Here is a 19,452-nt window from a genome sequence, read left to right as displayed (position 1 = left end):
GTAAGTGGTCCCTTCATCATCATCCCATACATCTCCATCCCATGTGTCTGGGTCCCACTCAGGGCCTGCTCGAGCAAGAGCTACCTAAACTTTCAGCCTATCCACTTTGCCTTGCCTGTTCTTATACTTGAACCGGGCCACCCAGATAGCTGTTTTGTCAGCAATAGCCTGGTAGCTTTGGGCTTGATCAGTCAGGACATAGGCCTGGCATTGGGCCAAAACCAGTCTAGAAATTAAGTCAGCATCTTCCTTTTCCAGCTTGCTTTTTTCCTGTAGCAACCAATCCCTATCTTGACACATTAACTTATAAGCAGTAAGCAAGCATCATCCACGCCAGATCTCCTTGGCATCTCTTTTGCCGACTGGAATCCCCTGCAGCACTTCACACACAGCCAAAGGTTCAAATTGCACTAATTTAGATTCCCAGTTCTCACAAAGGCCAGTTCCCCTGGACCATGCAATTGCCATGGGGGAAAACTGGGGGAGTTCCCATCCTGGGATATGGGAAATCCCCGAGCTACCATCTCTGTCCTTGAAGCCGAAAAGTGGCATACTTTTGCTTTCGAATCCTGTTTGTGATGCCAAAACATGTTCTGTACAGGAAACGCACTAGGGGAAAAGAAAAGACACACAATACCTTTTGAGGGTAAGCAACATTTATCCCACGTATATAGCAATACAGATATAACAAGCAAATGATATAAAATGCAAATTGCAGCGGAAAGGGGAGAAGGGAAAAGATGTGTGTGTGTGTGTGTGTGTGTGTGTGTGTGTGTGTGTGTATATTTACACTCACCAGATTATGGAGGAAGGATCACTAGACCAGGAAGCAACAGCCTGGGCTCCAGAGTGGGCCACCGGTCCGTGCACAGACGAGGAGAGGTCTCACGGAGCTTCAGCGCCACCTGGGACCCTAGCTCTTTTGTTTGGCGTGAGGCCCAATCGTGAGGGCCCTTTGTGACTGGGCTCAAGGAACACAAAAAGGTCAACTTGTTTTTGCGATTGTCTGTTATTTTTCAATAACTAATGTATAGGAGCAGGTTTCTCCAAAACATTGCTAGATGAATGAATGCCTCAAGAGGCTCATGCAATCTGTTCTGGGGCTTAGTGACCATTGTTTGTGTCCACGTTCAATTGAGTTCAAATTTAATATTTAACTTTTCCACTACAGCAGGCAGCCACAAGGGAAGGTCACAAATAGGCTGGAAGCCCGTGGCAAGAGCTGAAGCTTGATGATGTCCTTCAGCTGCAGTCAGGAAAAAAGTTCTAAGGAGAAAGGAGAGCAATTGTTGACCCAGCAGCTACTTGGAGGATCTCCCTCGGAGAAGGCCCATTTTTAAGGAGCTTAAATCAGGCCCACCCATGATAATCTCCCATTAATTAACTTTTTTTGTTTTGTTTTGAGACGGAGTCTTTTTTTTCTTTTTGAGACAGGATCATGCTCTGTTGCCCAGGCTGGAGTGCAGTGCCACAATCATGGCTCATTGCAGCCTCCATTTCCTGAACTCAAGTGATCCTCTTGCCTCAGCCTCCTGAGTAGCTGAGACTACAGGCATGTGCTACCACACTCAGCTAATAAAAAAAATTTTTTTTTGGTAGAGATCAGGTCTTGCCATGTTGCCCAGGTTCCATTGATTAACTTAAAGTCAACTGATTGGGAACTTTGTTTTATTTATTCATTGTTTTGAGACAAGGTCTGGCTCTATCACCCAGGCTGGGGAGCAGTGGTATGATCTCAGCTCACTGCAACCTCTGCCTCCTGAGCTCAAACCACCCTCTCGCTTCAACCTCCCAAGTAACTGGGACTACAGGTACATGCCACCACAACCAGCTAATTTTTTGTATTTTTGGAAGAGATGGGATTTTGCCATGTTGCCCAGGCTGGTCTCAAACTCATGAGCTCAAGCAATCCACCCGCTTCAGCCTCCCAAAGTACTAGGATTACAGATGTGAGCCACCTCACCCAACCTGACTGGGAGCTTTAAAACACATCTGCAGAATTCCTTCACTGAAACACCCAGATTTGCATTTGATTAGATGCCTCAGGGAAGGTGTGTGAATATTATAAAATGGCTGCTGCCTCCTTTCTGTCTTCCAACTCTTGAGCAAGAATATTCCCATTGGTCCAACATAAATGGAAACTAACTAGAAAGGGAATTCTGTGGGCTAGAGTTGAGCCTAGCCAAGCTGATACATTAAAAAGCCATTACATCCATCCTTTTTTCCCCATAAACTAAATTTGAGTTGTGTTCCATCACTTGGCATGAAAAAGCTTTTGATTCAGTTGCTATTTACTTATTGAGTGCCTTATACATATTATCTCACTTAATCTTCTTATACACAAATGAGCTAGGTATTATTTGCAATTTTGAAGACTGAAGCTCAGAGGTTAAAAAAACTTTTTCAAAAGCTCAGAGCTTCAAACAAAGTTTGTCTTTCCATAGCTGATGCTATGATACCAATCTTTGCGAAAAAGGAGGCACCTGGTTAGAATATGAATTCCTCATGCAGTTTGGAAGTTGAGTTCAGCAAATTTTTATTTTAGCTAAAAAAAGTCCAAAACTTGATGTACTTTATTCATCTGATGACAGAACAAGGCTAAGAAATATATTTTTATCTTCATGACCCAATGCTTGGCCCAGATGTATTATTTGGCTAGTGTAATGAACTGTTTGGTCTATTTCCCCTGTTGCGTTTGTGTCTGCGTTTTTGAGATGATCATTTAAGGTTTTAACTTTTATTTGGAAGCCTCTTCTTCCCTGAAATACCTTAGATCTTCAACTTCCCTACAAACATCAGCTGCAATCACAACGTCAAGTAGATGCTGTATAAACCTCTTGCAAGAGCAGTGAGGAAAAAAGGAATGTACAAATGAACAATATCAGAAATGAAAGAGGAGACATCATTACAGCTTTGACAGACATTAAAAAGATAAGAGGAAAGTAGGAAAAGTTTTATGCCAACAAATTCCATAACTTCCACGAAATGGACACATTCCTTGAAAATAGATACATAGCATGTGAGACATTTTAGCTGGGATCCCAGATAGTTAAATCTCCTAACTGCCAAATCTTAAGGGCACTTTTGGGATTTTACTTTACCCTTCAGTGAATTTGACACTGCTGACTGCATCCTTCTTAAAATCTTCCTGTTTTGGCTTCCATGAAACACTGTTAGTGTTTCTCCATGTAAACCTTGTTTCCCTCCTTCTTCCTTTCTGCTTAATTACAGAAATTCTATAACTTTTTATTTTGAGACAGAGTCGTACTCTGTCGCCTAGGCTGAAGTGCAGTGGTGTGACACGGCTCACTGCAGCTTCGACCTCCCCAGGTTCAGGTGATCCTCCCACCTCAGCCTCCTGAGTAGCTGAGACTAGAAGTGTGCACCACCATGCCAAGCTAATTTTTGTATTTTTTGTACAGATGAAGTTTTGCCATGTTGCCCAGGCTGGTCTTGAACTCCTGTAACTACCATTCGTATGCTGATGGCTCCCAAATCTGCAGCCCCAATTGCTTTCTTGATTCTCAATTTGACTCAATATCCAACTTTTATCAAGACAATTATCTATGCTGGTCATTTAATCAATGAGTGCCCGCTACCTCTCGGACGTGTTCAGACCCTTCAAACTCATTTCCTCCTTGTCTGCTATACTACCCAGTTTTCATTTGGGAACTGTCCCTCCCCCATTCTCAGTCCTTTTCAATCAGGAAGAGTCCTCCTCCCCCTCAGCCTCTACATAAGCATGTGATCTGATTTTATCCCCTCCAGCCCATCTTCCACACTGTGAACAAATATATCTCATAATGGTGGTGGTTTAAAAGCCTAGGCCCAAGTATTTGACACCCCTCCATTGAGAGGCAGGGTGTCTACCATGAAATCTGGGCAGGCTTGTGACTGCATTGACCAGTAAAGCCCTGCAGAAGTGACACTGTGTGACTTCCAAAGTTAGGGCAGAAAAGTCCACGCAGCTTCCACCGGTCCTGCAATGTTCATTCTCTGAGGGACTCCTCTCAGGAAGTTCCCTCTCAGAAGCCAGCTGTCATATTGTGAAAAGTCCAAGTCACATGGGGAGGCCATGCGTAGGTGCTTTGCTGACCCATCCTAGTTGACCCAGCTTTCAAGTTACCCCAGTCCAGGCAGGCTGATATTCCTGAGAATCTTCTCAGAAGTGGGTCCTCTAGCCCCAGCTGTTCCAACTCTCAGCCATTCCAATCTCCCGAGCTGAGGCTCCAGATACAAGGAGCAAAGAAGAATTATCTCAATGTGCTCTGTCCAAGCTCCTGACCACAGAATTTGTGATCAGAAAAAAATGGTTGTGTTAAGCTGCTAAACTTGGGGGTAATTTGTGACACAGTGATAGTAACTGAAACACTTATGCCACAACCCTGCTTAAAATGTTTTAGTGATTCTGCGTCACCACCACCGAGATGAAGTCCAAATTCCTTTGCCATTCAGTACTAGATGCCTGGCCACCCCACCAGATCCATCTCCTGTCTCTGCCCACACAAGCCCTAGTGCCAGCCACACTGCAATTCCTGGAATCATCCCTACTTCCCTGGGCTCCCATGCCTTTGTACATTTTGTTGCTCTGCCTGGATGTCTTCCTGACATCCAAGATATTCAGCAAATAATCTGGAAAACTAGGGGATGCAAATCCACTGACTTCCCTGAAATCCTTTTTCTTCAGGAGGAATGATTGGCCCTAAGACAGTTCAAGTGCTCTGCAAAAGAATATTCACAGAATGTGGGTTATTTTCTAGGTCTCTGAATAAAATAATGGTTATATAGAATTGATTCTGGAGCCAGATTGCCTGCATTCAGCTGCCAGCTCTACCACGGATTAGTTTAACTTCTCTGTGCTTCAATTTCCCCATCTGTAAAATGGAGTAATAAATAATACTTTGTACAGTTATGGTAAGGATTAAAAGAGTTAAAATGTGTAAAGGGTTTAGAATGATGCCTGGCAGAGAGTGCTTGGATAAATAAGTGTTTGTTGAAAATAAAACAAATCTGCGATTAGTTAACTGTAGTCATTGCTCAAGTCCCTTTGAGTATCGCCTTCTTTGGGACACCTCCCTGAGGCCTCCCCCACGCTAGCTGGCTTCACAGATAGGTCCATGTTGTCGCAGCACCTCCGACACATCCTAGCTGCAACATTCCTCACTGTCTCTGTGTCTGTCTTTGTAGTTGTTAATATCTCTCGGCTCATTTCTTAGATTCTTGAAGGCAGAGACTGGATTTTACTCATTTCTCTCTCCCTGGAATCTGACTCTTACTAGGCCTTCAATAAGTGTGTATTAAATGGAATCTTGCTTTGATTTTAATAAACACAGTAACTCCAGGCCGGAAAAGGCTAAGCGAGTTCTTCTAAGCCATACAGGTAATTAGTGACTGAACAAAGACTAAAAATTTAACCCTGTTCTTCTGACTGCCAAACCTAAACTAATGACTCGTGTGTGTGTGTGTGTGTATGTGTCTGTGTCTGTGTACACATGCATGTGTGTGTCCACCAGTATCATCACTAACCCCTGGTCATTTGCTTTTAAAATTATTTTATTCAGAGACTTATACAATAACCCTTGTTCTTTTAGGCTCTTCTGAGACCCTGGGTTGTTTATAATAATAGAGTCGATCACTATTATTCCTGAAGGGAGGATATTGCACCCTTCCAATTATTCAGACGATATGCTGGTTGTCTGGATAATTCTGAAGCTTTGAACCCCTCCCTAACGTTACAGGCGGTAACTTTCATCCGTTTACTTTTCCCAGGTGCGGAGGCAAAGGCAGCCTTATTCAGAAAATCGAATTCAATACAGGACCTCAAGCTGCCGGCTGTTGCTTCTACCAGCTGCCCCATTATTAACGCCAGACGGCGCTGTGTCCTCACTGGCTCTTTAATCACCACGTCGGGTTCACAAAAGGCCCAGGTTTCCTCCAGCATGGTTCAGGGAATGGTGAACGCTTCCCAACATGCCTGCAACAGGCGCATTTCTTTCTGCTTTTGGTGCGTGTGTGTAGGGAAGTGTCCCATTTTTAACCAGTCTTGCGGAGACCTGGCCTGGTGTTTGAAAATCTGTTTCCTCTATTATCGATCCGATCCCAGGATTGCTTTTTCTCTGACACTTGAAACAAATTCACTCATTTTTTTTTTTTAAGTGAAAAAATTTTTAAACAAAATAGAGCTGGGGGGGTCTCGCTACGTTGCCCAGGCTGGTTTTGAACTCCTGGGCACAAACAATTCTCCCACCTTGGCTTCCCACAGTGCTGGGAATACAGGTGGGAGCCACTGCGCTCACCCCAAACAAAATCATTTAAATCACAACGCACTGAAGGCCGACTAGGTGTCAGGCGCCGCGCGATCCCTTGTCCCCATGCCCCTGGCCAAAGGCATGCTCTAGATTAGGGGACTCCGCCTTGAGGCTTTCCCGACAGCGTCAGCCAAGCACACACTCCCAGTTCGCAGGGCTTCGTGGTCAAGGTTCCCCGTTCACCTGTCTGGAGGGCGAGGTGTGTCCACCCCTTCCAGCACCTGGGCAACCAGCTCCCCTTGCGGTTCTCTTCCACTGCCTTCCCTTCGCCCTGATTTTCCATTCCTTGTGAGTGGTGGTTTTGGTTGGGGGGAGGGGACGGGGAAGGGGCCTGGCGAGGAGGGGCGTCAGAGCGCTGTCACAGGGTGTCGCGCCGCCCTCCCCGCCCCTCCACCGGGCGTGTGGGGACGCCGGAGGGCGGGAGTCTCCGCGAGCCGCGCGGCGCACGGAGCACTGCGGCCGCCTGAGCTCGGCGCTGAGCCCGGAGCCGCAGCCGGCCGTTTCCTGCTCCCGTGCGCTGGGCGCCAGCTCCGGCCGTGCTGCCCGGCTGCTTGAGAGCACACCCGACCATGGAGCCCTCGCACAAAGACGCCGAGACGGCGGCGGCGGCGGCAGCGGTGGCGGCGGCGGACCCCCGGGGGGCGTCCTCGTCCAGTGGAGTAGTGGTGCAGGTCCGCGAGAAGAAGGGTCCCCTGCGCGCCGCCATCCCCTACATGCCCTTCCCCGTAGCCGTCATCTGCCTCTTCCTCAACACTTTCGTGCCGGGACTGGGTAAGACACGGCGGTCGCGACCCTTGCGACCTCGACCCCGCAGCGGGAGGGCGTAGGGGGAGAGACGGGCGCTGCCAGAGACCTCCTGGAGATGCTGCGCGCTCCAGTGCTGCGACCACGCGCGCCCGCCGGCTCCCGGCGTCCCCTGGCAGATGGCAGAAGCTCGTGGAGTGGGCACCCTAGAGGGGAGAGGCTGCTCTGGGGTCTCCGACCCGCAGGCGGGGCCCCAAAGAGCGGAAACTTTGCGGCCAATGTTGGAGCCCGAGGCGGCGGCCGGAATGGCTCTGCCGGCTTCGGAGGAGGGCTCCAGTCCGGGCGTCCCGATTGCCGCTCCTCTCCGTCGCGCGCATCGGTCCGCGAGCCCATTTCTCCGAAAGGTGTGGGGTTGAGGCAGAAGGAGATCTTGGGCTTCGGTGGCAAGGATCAAACTCCCGGGCGTCGAAGTCAGCTGAGCAGGGGAAAGGGGACAAACCGGGCTAGAGACACCCGCAGACCCCTCTGATTCGCGGGATGCGGACCGTGTGGGGACGAGAACTCTAGCCAGAGTCTCCTCGCCTCATTCAGGGGTGCCTGCACTTCCGCGAGCACCCCGCACGGCTCCAGGGGGATGGGGGATGATTTTATTAGTTTGGATGCACGTGGCCAGAGATGAACCCATAGCTCCCCCGGATCCCTTCCGTTCCTGAGAAGTAGAGAGTGCGCCGATGTAATTCTGTGCAGGACTCTGGCAGCCGGCAGGGGTTCTGGTGGCATCTATGTCCCATGTTTTAAAGCGGAGGCCCCTTACAGAGATGATGCGGGAGGGTGAACGGAGGCAGGGAATGAGAAGTTTTCCTGACCCTCCCTCCCTTAACTCCACCCCCAAGTCTCTGCCTGCACGCCCTTCCCCTCCTCCAGCTTGGCACTGGCTACTCCTGCGTGCTGGGAGGTGCCCCCCTCTCTCCCATGCCCGCCCGAAGAGGTAGGCGCCCTAGTGCCCTCTCCGGGAGAAAGCGTGCCCCTGTCGCCGAGCCCGTTGCCAGCGTATGGCTCCAAGTTCCCAACAGCAGAGGCCAGCTGGAAGGGTTTTTCAGTTTGACTTTGGCCTTTCTCACGGTCTGCTCGCTCTTAGCCTGCTCAGCAGGGGCCTCTGCTGCCGTGATAGCCAAGGCCACAGCCACCCACGCAGGACCCGTTCACTTTCCCCTTCGAGCTTACTTGTCTTTCTACCCCAAAGGGCTGCTCCGCCAGAGCAGCCTATCTGAGCAGTAAGTTAGGTGGTCTTTAGTTGGGCTTCTGTCTCCTGGGATGCTTCCAGCAGCCTGTCCCCCTGGCTGGTGTCATCAGATCAGCTCTCTTTGCACATTTAGATACTGCAAGGAGGCAAGCTGATGTTAATTTAGTTTTATCAGAAATTCCCACCTGCTGGAGTAAAAAGAGACTGCCTGCCCCTCCCTCTGGCGGATATGAAGATCCTCCTGAGCCAGCATGCATTTTGATTCACCTTTTTTTTTTTTTTTTTTTAAGTGGTGAGGTAAATGCCACCCTATGATCTTTTGAGGAAACAAATGCATTGGTGCCAGGTGCGAGGGGCTGCACCAAGTCACTGCTGCACGAGGAAACCACCTTGTGGGAGACCAGCCCCAAGAGACAGCAGCTGCCCACCCATGCACCTATGTGTGCCCTCCTGTGTCTCCCCTCACTACGTGCCTTTCCTAGCCTTAGCCCTGCTGCATTGACAGCATCGGCTGCAGGGCATTGTCCATTCTGCTGACCCCTGACTCTTTGCCCTGGGGATCCAGCTTTTCCCTTTGTGAGATCAGAATCCTATGGGATTTTTGTGAAACAAACAAACAAACAAAACAAACCATTATAAGAAACCAGGAGAAAATAAAGGGAAGACATGCAAACCACAAAAGTAATAAAACAGGTGCACAGATTTCTGAATTTTCAGTGACATAATCCTGGATTTTTGTTTGTTTGTTTTTCATTTTGCTTTGGTTGCTATTGTACAGTTTCCTGGGTGCACAGGCTCCAGCTCCTCTCCACACAGAATGATCCTTAATGGTGGTTCTCATCTGTAAGTCAGGCACACCTATCTCTTGGCGTTACTGAGAGGATGAAACGTGATTACCTAAAGCCCAGTGTCTTGTGCATAGGAAGCTCTCCGGGGATGGTGGGTCCGTCTTGCTTTTCTGCAGAGCTGAGCACTGGTCCCATCTCTGGGTAGGGGTCGCTGCGGCAGGGGCAGCACTGCCCTCTGGACTACTCAGAAGCAAAGGCTGCTTGAGTGCTTTTGATCTCTCTGCTCCCCTCTCCACCTGCAGTGGAGTCCCAGGCAACAAAGCAGCTCAGACCAATCTTGCAGGTGGTTTTATTGCTCTCCTCTCCCAGGAATGGTTTAAATGGCCCCAGCTCTTGGAAATCCACCACTTGGCCCAGATCCACTTCTCCAAGGCCTCCTGGCTAGTCTGAAGCTCCTGGGACAACTGAATATTCATGGCTGATTCTGCCCTTTGATGAAATGCAGCTTCTTTCAATTCACTCATTCATTTGACCAACACAGGCACCTACCACATGCCAGGCATTGACTGGGGTTGTGATGATGAATAAATCAGTCAGGATGTCATAGACTGTTGAGGAAAATTGATGCCAACTTTGTCTGAATTTGGTAAGTGCTAGGATGGCAGCAGGAACAGAGTGTTGTAGCAGAAATTAATTCTTCCTGGGTGTGAAGGAAGGGGGCTCAGAGAAAGCCTCCCTGAGGGAGTAGTGTTAGGTTAGACCTTGCTGAGAAAATCTATCACATGGCCTAAGCACTTGCCATCACACTAAACTCCCATTCTGGAAATTGCTGAGACCACTGGCCCAAAGATCTCTTCTTTTTTTCTGGAAACTTCCTTCCCTGCAAGTACTTTCTTTGATTGCAGATTGGATGAGAGGGCCGTCTTTGCTGAATGAAGGCTTGTTTATTTTTTTTCCCTCTGATGTAGGTGTCTCATGTCCATTCAGTCTTCAGGACCTGCCACGGAGAAGCCCCATCCTTAAAATTCCCCAGTGCCTTCTCCACCCAAGCAACAGTGCTCTCGGGATAATACTCATATCATAAGTGGGATGTGCCCTCTCTTAGGGAGTGGCTGGAAAGGAGAAGTGATTTATAATCACTCCAACTCCTCACTGGAACAATGAAAAACAATTTTTACAAATGGACATTAGTAAAGAGAGTCACCTTTAGTCCTACTCAGTGAAACTCTACTAATAAAGACCACCGTTGGTACTTTCATGTTCCAACAATTAGGGTGTTTATAAGTATATACACGATTATTCATACTTGTAATGAAAGTTCATTGTTATGCCCCCAAATGGCCAGAGAGTTTGTCTAGTGGTCAAGGGTATCGTTATACTTTTGTATTTAAAAATTTTATCTGTCTTGATTTGGTGAAACGAAAATGTTGGTATCTCAGTGACAGGGAAAGTCAAAGGGAGAATGACCTTCATTGACCTTTAACCACTCCACTGGACTCAGGACATCAGATAGGAACAATCTATTCCTAACACACTGCCTACCTTTGATGCTGCTAAAGTCTTGCTTGCTAAATAAGAGCACCACAGGCTGGCTCTGCTGCTTCTCTCTCTGTTTCCTCTAGACCCAAGTCTCAAACTGATGATTAATCATGTCCCACCTCCCAGCATCTTTTGTATCATAGATTTTTTGTTGCTGTCTTGAGACTTTATTCTTTGTCTATCTAAGTAGATCTTAAATTCCTTGGGAGCAGCAACTGTTTTAAATGTCTTCTTGAAAGAGTATGTTATCCACAAATACATATAGACTAGAATTATACTCCTGAAATAGGCATTAGAGAACATCTGGTCCAAAGCCTTTATTCAATATGAAAGGGAAGTAGGCTTGAGGATGCAAGGACCAAGGAAGTTTACAGCCTACTAAACCTTTTGAAGGAAGTTCCTGAAGAGGTTTTTCAACAAAGTAAGGGAGTAAACCGAGAAAGGAGATATGAGATTCAGGAAACAGAGGATCCTATACAGAGTAGCCATGAAAAGCAACCCCAGGATGAAATTATTCAGCAGAACCAGAGAGTAGTTACTTTTCATTAGAGTGGAAGGAAAGAGGTCTCTGAAGGTGCCTTGAGAGAAGGACATTCCAGAGAGTAGAGAGTATTATTAGGACACTGCAAAAAATTAAGTTTGTAATGAAAAGCAGAAATCAAGCCAAAAAAATCACCCAAACAAAACAGAAGGCAATTAGTAATTGCAGTAAAGACAAAGAGCCATGCAAAAGCATTAAGATTCAAAAATGAGGCAGTTTGCCCAATCAGGTCAGAAGGACAGCAGGCTTCAAAAGGAAAAAAAGAGTCCAAACAATAAATGGAGTGGGAAGAAATTTGGAGGATATTAGGGATATGATGTAGAAGGCAAATTTTCTTCTATCAACAAGAAAAAAGAAACATAATTGGAAACTTCTGGAAAAACAAAATATTTCTTATGAAAGGGATAGCCCGAATATGAAGCAGTCCAAAATGTGGCCTGATTTTGAGCATGTGGTGGAATGTAAGAAAGGCTCTAAGCACATAGGGTCTGTCATTGAAACAGTGGTGCATGATATGAACTCTTTGGCTCTACAGTAAAGAATATTTGCTTAGTCATAATGTAAATGCTGCTTAGTGACTTTCAACTTCTAAAATCAACAACAAAGCACTGAAGACTACTTAAGAATAGCTATAAAGAAGTATGTAAAGAGTTTCTGGCTTGACAATATAAAAGAAATTGGAGAGTAGAAGAAGAGAGAAGAGGAATTGTGATAGATTAAATTGCTGTTCCCAATTATTCACTGTTCTCCCTGAAAGAGGATTTCACACCCCCACCTGATGCCATATGGCTTGCCTGCCCTTGTAAGAGAATATTTCCTCCCCTGTCCACTGATAATCCGGTTTGGCCACGTGACTCGCTTTGGCCAATTGAATGTGAGTGGAAATGACATATTCCATGCGGAACAGACACGTTAAGAGGCGGTGTGAGGTTCTGCCATTGTTCTTTTTCCTCTCTCATGAAAATAGCAGGTCTCAGATGGGGGATGCCCTTCAGCTAGTTCCCAGAATAAACAACACATCAGAAGCAGGCCATGGCATGGCATGTGAATCAGAAATAAGCCTGAGTTGCTGAGATTTTGTGGTTGTGGGTCTTGTTATGGCCCCGGAATGACATATGCAAAACTGACTTACAGCGGATGGTAGGGTAGAAGCATGAATACCCTAATCATACAAAATGGGAGTCAAGAGATGCTGTCTGTAGTTAATAGACCAAGAAATAAAAGGCACCAAGGTGACCAATAGATGAACTGAAATAGTTGATGTGTTGGGACAGTGAGATGATAGTGATCTGCTGAAATAATGTGGGAACAAGAGTAAAAGTGCAATGAGGGGTGATATAAGCAAGCTGGCTTGTACGTATTACAGCAGAAAGTGGATAGGTGATGTCTAAAGTTGATAAAACATGAAAAAGCAATATAAGTGTACTCTTTGGAGACTGGGGAAGCATCAGAATTCCCAGTCTTTCTGGCATCATCAATTTTTCTGTCTATTGGCTCATTCCCAGCAGCACACATCCATGCTGAATTTGTCTACCTTTTAAAAATAGCCTCTCCTGATCCAATATCCTCTCTGACCTGTGCCCATTTCTTTTCTCCCTTTCACAGCAAAATTCCCTGAAAGAACTGTCTGTATTTGTTGTCTCCAATCCCTTCTCTCTCATTTTCTTGTGAACTCACTTTAACCACGTTTTTGCCTCCATCACTCACTTACACTGCACTTATCAGGGTTGCCAGTCTCCTCCAGGTTGCTAAATCCAGTGTCCGGTTCTCTGTCTTCCTCTTCCTGGACCTATCAGCAGTGCCGGCCAAAGGGGTTCACTACCTCCTCCTGAAATGCTTTCTTTACTTGGCTTCTACAGCACCACTCCCTCCTAGTTTTCTTTTTACCTCAAGGCTCTTTCTCTATTTCCTTTGCCTCTCTTGACAACCTCTAAACTTTAGGGCTCCCCAGGGCGCTTGGTCTTCTTGACCTTGATCTTCTCTTTTCTGCCTGTATTCACTCTCGCAGTGATCTTGCCCAGTCTCTGGGCTTTCAATTGCATTTTTGTGATGACGACTCCCCAGTTTTGACCCCCAGCTCAGGCCTCTTCCTGAACTCCCGAGTTATATATCCAACTGCCTTCTCATTGTCTCCACTTGGAAACTAAAAGGCATCCTAGGCATAATACATCCAAAACCAAACTCCTGGTCTTCTTTCCCAGACCTGCTTCTCCCTCCTCTTTCCCCATCTCAGCAAATGGAGGACTCCCAGTGGCTCTGGCCAAAAACTGAGATTCAACTCTTTTTTTTTTTTTTTTTAACCCCATGCCCAATCTGTTAGGAAGTCCTCTTGGTCTGCTTTCCAAGCCTGATCAGTATCTCACCACTTTTTACCACTCTCTGGTTCAAGCCTCCATGTTCTTCTGTATTATTGCAGTAGCTTCCTACATAGTCTCCTTGTCTGTACTCATGTCCCTTACAGTCTGTGCGCAACATGGCAACCAGAGTGCTACTTTTTAAACATGAGTGAGTCAGACTGTGTCACTTTTGAGCTCAAAACTTTCTAATGGCTCCCATGTCACTCAGAGTAAAAGCTCGAGTCTTTATTATGACCTGTAAGGACCTAAGCCAGAACTTTCCAATAGAAATATAATATAAGTCACATAGGGAATTTAAAATTTTTCTAGTACATACCTATGTCATAAAAAGTAAAAAGGAATAGATGAAGTTAACTTTAACAATATGTTTCATTTAACCTAATATATTAAAAATATTATCAACATATAATCAATATAAACATTATTCATAAGATGTATTTTCTTTTTTGCATACTAAGTTTTCAAATCCGGTGTACATTTTACACTCATAGCACATCTCAATTTGGACCTGTCCCATTTCAAGGGTAATTTCAAGTGGATATATTAACAGCATTTGAATTTCTTCTGAGAAATAGCAAGGGACCCAGCTGTCATGGGAGTGGTCAGTTAAGAGATGATACGGTGGAAGTTTGTGTTTCAATGAAGGTTAGATAGCTTGCTAAGCAGAGGAGGGCTTGCTTCTGAGTGCCTTCAGCAGCATTTCACTCTTAACATGCTCCTACTGTGTGCCAGGTCTATGATCAGAGCTGAGGCACAAAGACAAAGAAGATGTGGTCCCTGCCAAGGAGCTGACAGTCTAACGGGAAGGCAGATGCTAATGAATACAGACAGTAGTGTGTGCTTTAATGGAGGAAAGGATGGGCCATTAGGGCCCATCTCATCCAGTCTGCAGTGGTGAGGCAATGCTTTCCTGGCAAACTTGGCCATCTGGGAGATGAGCAACAGACTGAACAGAATGACCTGGATGGTCTAAATCAAATGCCATTTCCAGTTCAACATTAGGTTCATGATGTCACAAGCATCATGAAAAGGGAGGTCAACTAGAAGCCAGGAGGCGTCAGACCTAATTCTGGCTCCTCAGTAGCATGGAACCTTGAGCAGGTCACTTAGCCTCTCTGAACCTCAGTTTTCTCACTTATAAAATGAAAATAATAATCTCTACTTGGGCATCTCACAAAGTCATTATGCCCCGTTAACTGTAAAGCACTCCACGGTCAGAAAAGGTTATTGTTACCAATTAATATTAGCAAAATCCCCTTTGCGCTTTTAAATTTGTAAATTGACAATTTCTAATTATATAAATTTGTGGGGTACAAAGTGATGCTATAATTTATGAATACAATGTGGAATAATTACATCAAGCTAGTTAATGTATCCATCATCTCAAATACTTAACAGATTTTGTGGTAAGAAATTTGAAGTTTACTCCCTTAGCAACTTTGAAATGTATGATACTCTATTATTAACTATATTTACCGCACTGTGCAATAGAACTCAAAAAAGGGAAAAAAGTCATACTTCTCCTGTGATTTTGTACCTTTTGACCATCATCTCCCCATTTCCTTCGCCCACCTCAGTCCCTGGCAACTACCATTCGACTCTTTTCTTCTATGACTTTGATTCTTTTAGATTCCACATATATGTGAGAACATGCAGTATTTTTCTGTGCCTGACTTATTTCACTTAGCACAATGTTTGTCAATTCCATTCATGTTGTTGCAAGTGATAGACTTCCCTTTTTTAAGGCTGAAAATACTCTATTGTGCATATATAGCCCCTTTTCTTTATCCGTTCATCTGCTGATGGACACTTAGATTGATTCCATAACTTAAATATTGTGAGTAGTGCTATAGTAAACATGGGGTGCAGACATTTCTTGAATAAACACATTTCAAATTTTTTGGGTAAATACCCAGAAGTAGGATTGTGAGTCATATGGTCACTCTATTTTTAGCTTTTAGAGGCACCTCCATACTATTTTCCATAATTGTCCTATAATTCGCATTCTCACCAACAGTGTACAAGGGTTCCCCTTTTTGCCACGTCCTCACCAACACTTATTATCTTTCATCTTTTTAATAAAAGTCATTCTGACATGTCCAAGAAGAGAAAATTATAGGCCCATATTCCTAATGAACATAGATGCAAAAATCTTCAACAAAATACTGGTGAACCAAATTCCACAATGCATTAAAAGGATCATCCACCATGATTAAGATTTATCCCTAGGATGCAAGAACCGTTCAACATATGCAAATCAGTAAATGTGATACATCACATTAACAGAATAAAGGACAAAAACCATATGATCATTACATTAGATTCAGAAAAAGCATTTGACAAAATTCAACATCCTTTTATGATAAAAAAAAATCTCACCAAATTAGGTATAGAAAGGTCATACCTCAACATAATAAAGGCCACATATGAGAAGCCCACAGCTAACATTATACTCAACGTGAAAAGTTGAAAGCCTTTCCTCTAAGATCTGGAACAAGACAAGGATGCCCACTTTTGCCACTTCTATTCAACATAATGGAAGTCCTTGCCAGAGCAATTGGGCAAGAGAAGGAAAGAAAAGGCATCCAAATAGGAAATGAATAAGTGAAATTGTCATTGCTGATGACATAATCCTGTATATAGAAAACCTTACAGACTCCACCAGAAAACTGTTAGAACATATTGGAATATAATACAATTAAGTCGTTCGATACAAAGTCAACACACAAAAATCATTAGCAAAATCCCCTTTGTTCCCAGGATCATTCCTGGGGTATTTCTCTGAGTGGGAACTGGGGGTGGACAGGGTGACTAACAAGCACTTCCACCTTTTTTCAGCATCTCAGTTCCATGCAGCACATGGAGCTGAAACCTAGGAATTCCCACTGGGCACCCAACCAAACCTCCCACACGTGACGTGCTGGCTTGAAGGGGAAGGGCACACATCCTCCAGGGCTTAGTTCAACACACCAACTGGAAGCTTTCTCCACTGTACTCCCCAAACCCTGGGCCTATGTGAGGGATGTGTCTCTGAGGCTAACTTTACAGTTTGGTAAAAAAGGCTGTGGGGAACATCAAAGTGGAGACTGAGCGTGTGTGTGTGTGTGTGTGTGTCTGTGTGTGTGGGTGGATGTGCACCTGTGTGTTTGTGTGCACAAATGTTCCATAGACTTTACCTATAGTTATTTTACAATAAAAATTAGAGCATAGTTTAGTTTCTAGGTCTGGATTTGAAAATCTCTGTGTCCACATACGCTTGAGGCACACACTTGGTGGTTTATAGCATACTTGAAGCCCCACAGTCTGGGGCAGTGTGGGGTGGCAGGTGTGTCTTCAGCATGGGAACTTCGCAGTGAGAACCCATGAGAATTGGGTCCCAGGCCGAGCACATACTAGAAATGACATTCCTAGGAAAAAGTGGAGGCAATGGGAAGGAGACCATATTTTCCTAATCAAAAGGCAGGACACGGGGATTCATCATGCATTTATTTTATGACAGGCCGTAAATTGCATTGATGAAGTAAATTTTCTTGAAAAGAATAAAATGAGATGAGGCCAGGACAGCCCCTGAACCTGGAATTTGTAGGGCCCATGGTCAGAGGCCCCTGTTGATCAGAGCACTCAGTCCAGCTCTGGTCTCTGTTGTCTGAGAAGTTTAATGCTGAGGCCAAGAGCAATTTGCTGTTTGTGGAAAAGATCCTGTCCTGAAACCTCAACAATGAAAATGGTTCAACTTTCCAAGGGCCAAGGAACTTTAGGATGGCTGCAACCCCTTCAATTTACAGACAAGGGAAGAAAGGAGGCCACCTACTACATCCAAGGCTCTAACCCACAATCTCACCGTCAGTTACCCTGGCTTCGGGGCCTCCCTGCCTGTCACAGTGCCTGGCTTATCCTGGAGGGTTAATTCATATTTGTCTAGTTAACTGAACACACTGCTGTTGATGAAGACCTGGTGAGGACTGCAGAGAACAACTGCATAGCCACATGACCTGTTGGTGACCGCATCAGTGCCTGCCATCAGGACCCTTCTCCTCACTGCTCCATCCTTGCCCCTCCAGAACAACGTTATTGAGATATATTTACATACTACACAAGTCACTCTTTCAAAGTGTATAATTCCGCCTGGACATGATAGCTCATGCCTGTAATCCCAGCACTTTGGGAGGCCAAGGCAGGTGGATCACAAGGTCAGGAGATGGAGACCATCATAGCTAACACGGTGAAACCCCGTCTCCACTAAAAATACAAAAAAATTGGCCAGGCGCGGTGGTGGGCGTCTGTAGTCCCAGCTACTAGGGAGACTGAGGCGGGAGAATGATGTGAACCTAGGAGGCAGAGCTTGCAGTGAGCCGAGATCGTGCCCCTGCATTCCAGCCTGGGCAACAGATCAAGACTCCGTCTAAAAAAAAAAAAAAAAATTAGCCAGGCGTGATGGTGGGCACCTGTAATCCCAGCTGCTTGGGTGGCTGAGGCAGGAGTATCGGTTGAACCTGGGAGGTGGAGGTTGCAGTGAGCTGAGATCATGCCACTGCGCTCCAGCCTGGGTGACAGAGTGAGACTCTGTCTCAAAATAAACAAAACAAAAAAACACGCAAAGTATATGATTCAATGGCTTTTAGGAGATCTATAGCCTTTTGCTCCTTCCTCAGCCCTGTCTTCCAACCTCACTACTTGACCACTTTTCTTCCAGAACCTTGGAAGTTTTTTTTTTTTTTTTAATTTATTTATTATTATTAAACTTCAAGTTGTAGGGTACATGTGCACAACGTGCAGGTTTGCTACATATGTATACTTGTGCCATGTTGGTGAGCTGCACCCATCAACTCGTCATTTACATCAGGTATAACTCCCAATGCAATCCCTCCCCCCTCCCCCCTCCCCATGATAGGCCCCGGTGTGTGATGTTCCCCTTCCCGAGTCCAAGTGATCTCATTGTTCAGTTCCCACCTACGAGTGAGAACATGCGGTGTTTGGTTTTCTGTTCTTGTGATAGTTTGCTAAGAATGATGGTTTCCAGCTGCATCCATGTCCCTACAAAGGACACAAACTCATCCTTTTTTATGGCTGCATAGTATTCAGAGAAATGCAAATCAAAACCACAATGAGATACCATCTCACACCAGTTAGAATGGCAATCATTAAAAAGTCAGGAAACAACAGGTGCTGGAGAGGATGTGGAGAAATAGGAACACTTTTACACTGTTGGTGGGATTGTAAACTAGTTCAACCATTATGGAAAACAGTATGGCGATTCCTCAAGGATCTAGAACTAGATGTACCATATGACCCAGCCATCCCATTACTGGGTATATACCCAAAGGATTATAAATTATGCTGCTATAAGGACACATGCACACGTATGTTTATTGCAGCACTATTCACAATAGCAAAGACTTGGAATCAACCCAAATGTCCATCAGTGACAGATTGGATTAAGAAAATGTGGCACATATACACCATGGAATACTAACCTTGGAAGTTTAATGAGACAAGAACACTGTAATCCAGGTGCTCTTGGGGAAGGGTAATTGTTTGGGAACCCTTTTGCTGTTGCTGTCTCCAAGTTCTGCCAGTGCAGGAATCCACATCTCAGAAGACAAAGCTCACATTAGTGTTGCTGTTTGGCAAGACGTGAGCAGCCTCCAGGCTATGGAACATTGTTTGGGAGATTGTCATCTTCTATTTTCTGTTTCATTTGAAAAAGAAGCTTGTCACCAAGCAGAAAACATTCTCAATGAAAATGGAATAGCACAGAGCCAGTGGCACAAGTTGGAATGTGGGGCATGTTTGTGATGGAGTGAGTCACTCTCTCTGGGATGGATAAGTTCTGGCCCTGGTTGGGGATGTTGCATAGGTTTCAGAAGTGTCACTCTTAGGCCAAGCTGCAGAAGGGAGCACTGACAGCAGATCAAATGGAAATGGGTTCCCT

The 19,452-nt window shown here is 45.4% G+C and overlaps 1 protein-coding gene across 1 annotated transcript in view; it reads left to right on the top strand.

Moving 5' to 3' along the window:
- The first annotated feature begins 2,493 nt into the window (after window positions 1-2,493).
- The window catches only part of STUM (stum, mechanosensory transduction mediator homolog), a 75,881-nt gene continuing 58,922 nt past the window's right edge, over window positions 2,494-19,452 (top strand). The window contains exon 1 of the mRNA XM_007988264.3: window positions 2,494-7,079. Within this exon, the coding sequence (XP_007986455.1) occupies window positions 6,878-7,079 (202 nt within the window). The 5' untranslated portion in view covers window positions 2,494-6,877. The remainder of the gene's footprint in view (window positions 7,080-19,452) is intronic.

Source organism: Chlorocebus sabaeus, chromosome 25, assembly GCF_047675955.1.
Source record: "Chlorocebus sabaeus isolate Y175 chromosome 25, mChlSab1.0.hap1, whole genome shotgun sequence".
Taxonomy (NCBI): domain Eukaryota; kingdom Metazoa; phylum Chordata; class Mammalia; order Primates; family Cercopithecidae; genus Chlorocebus; species Chlorocebus sabaeus.
This window is presented reverse-complemented; position numbering and strand designations above follow the sequence as displayed.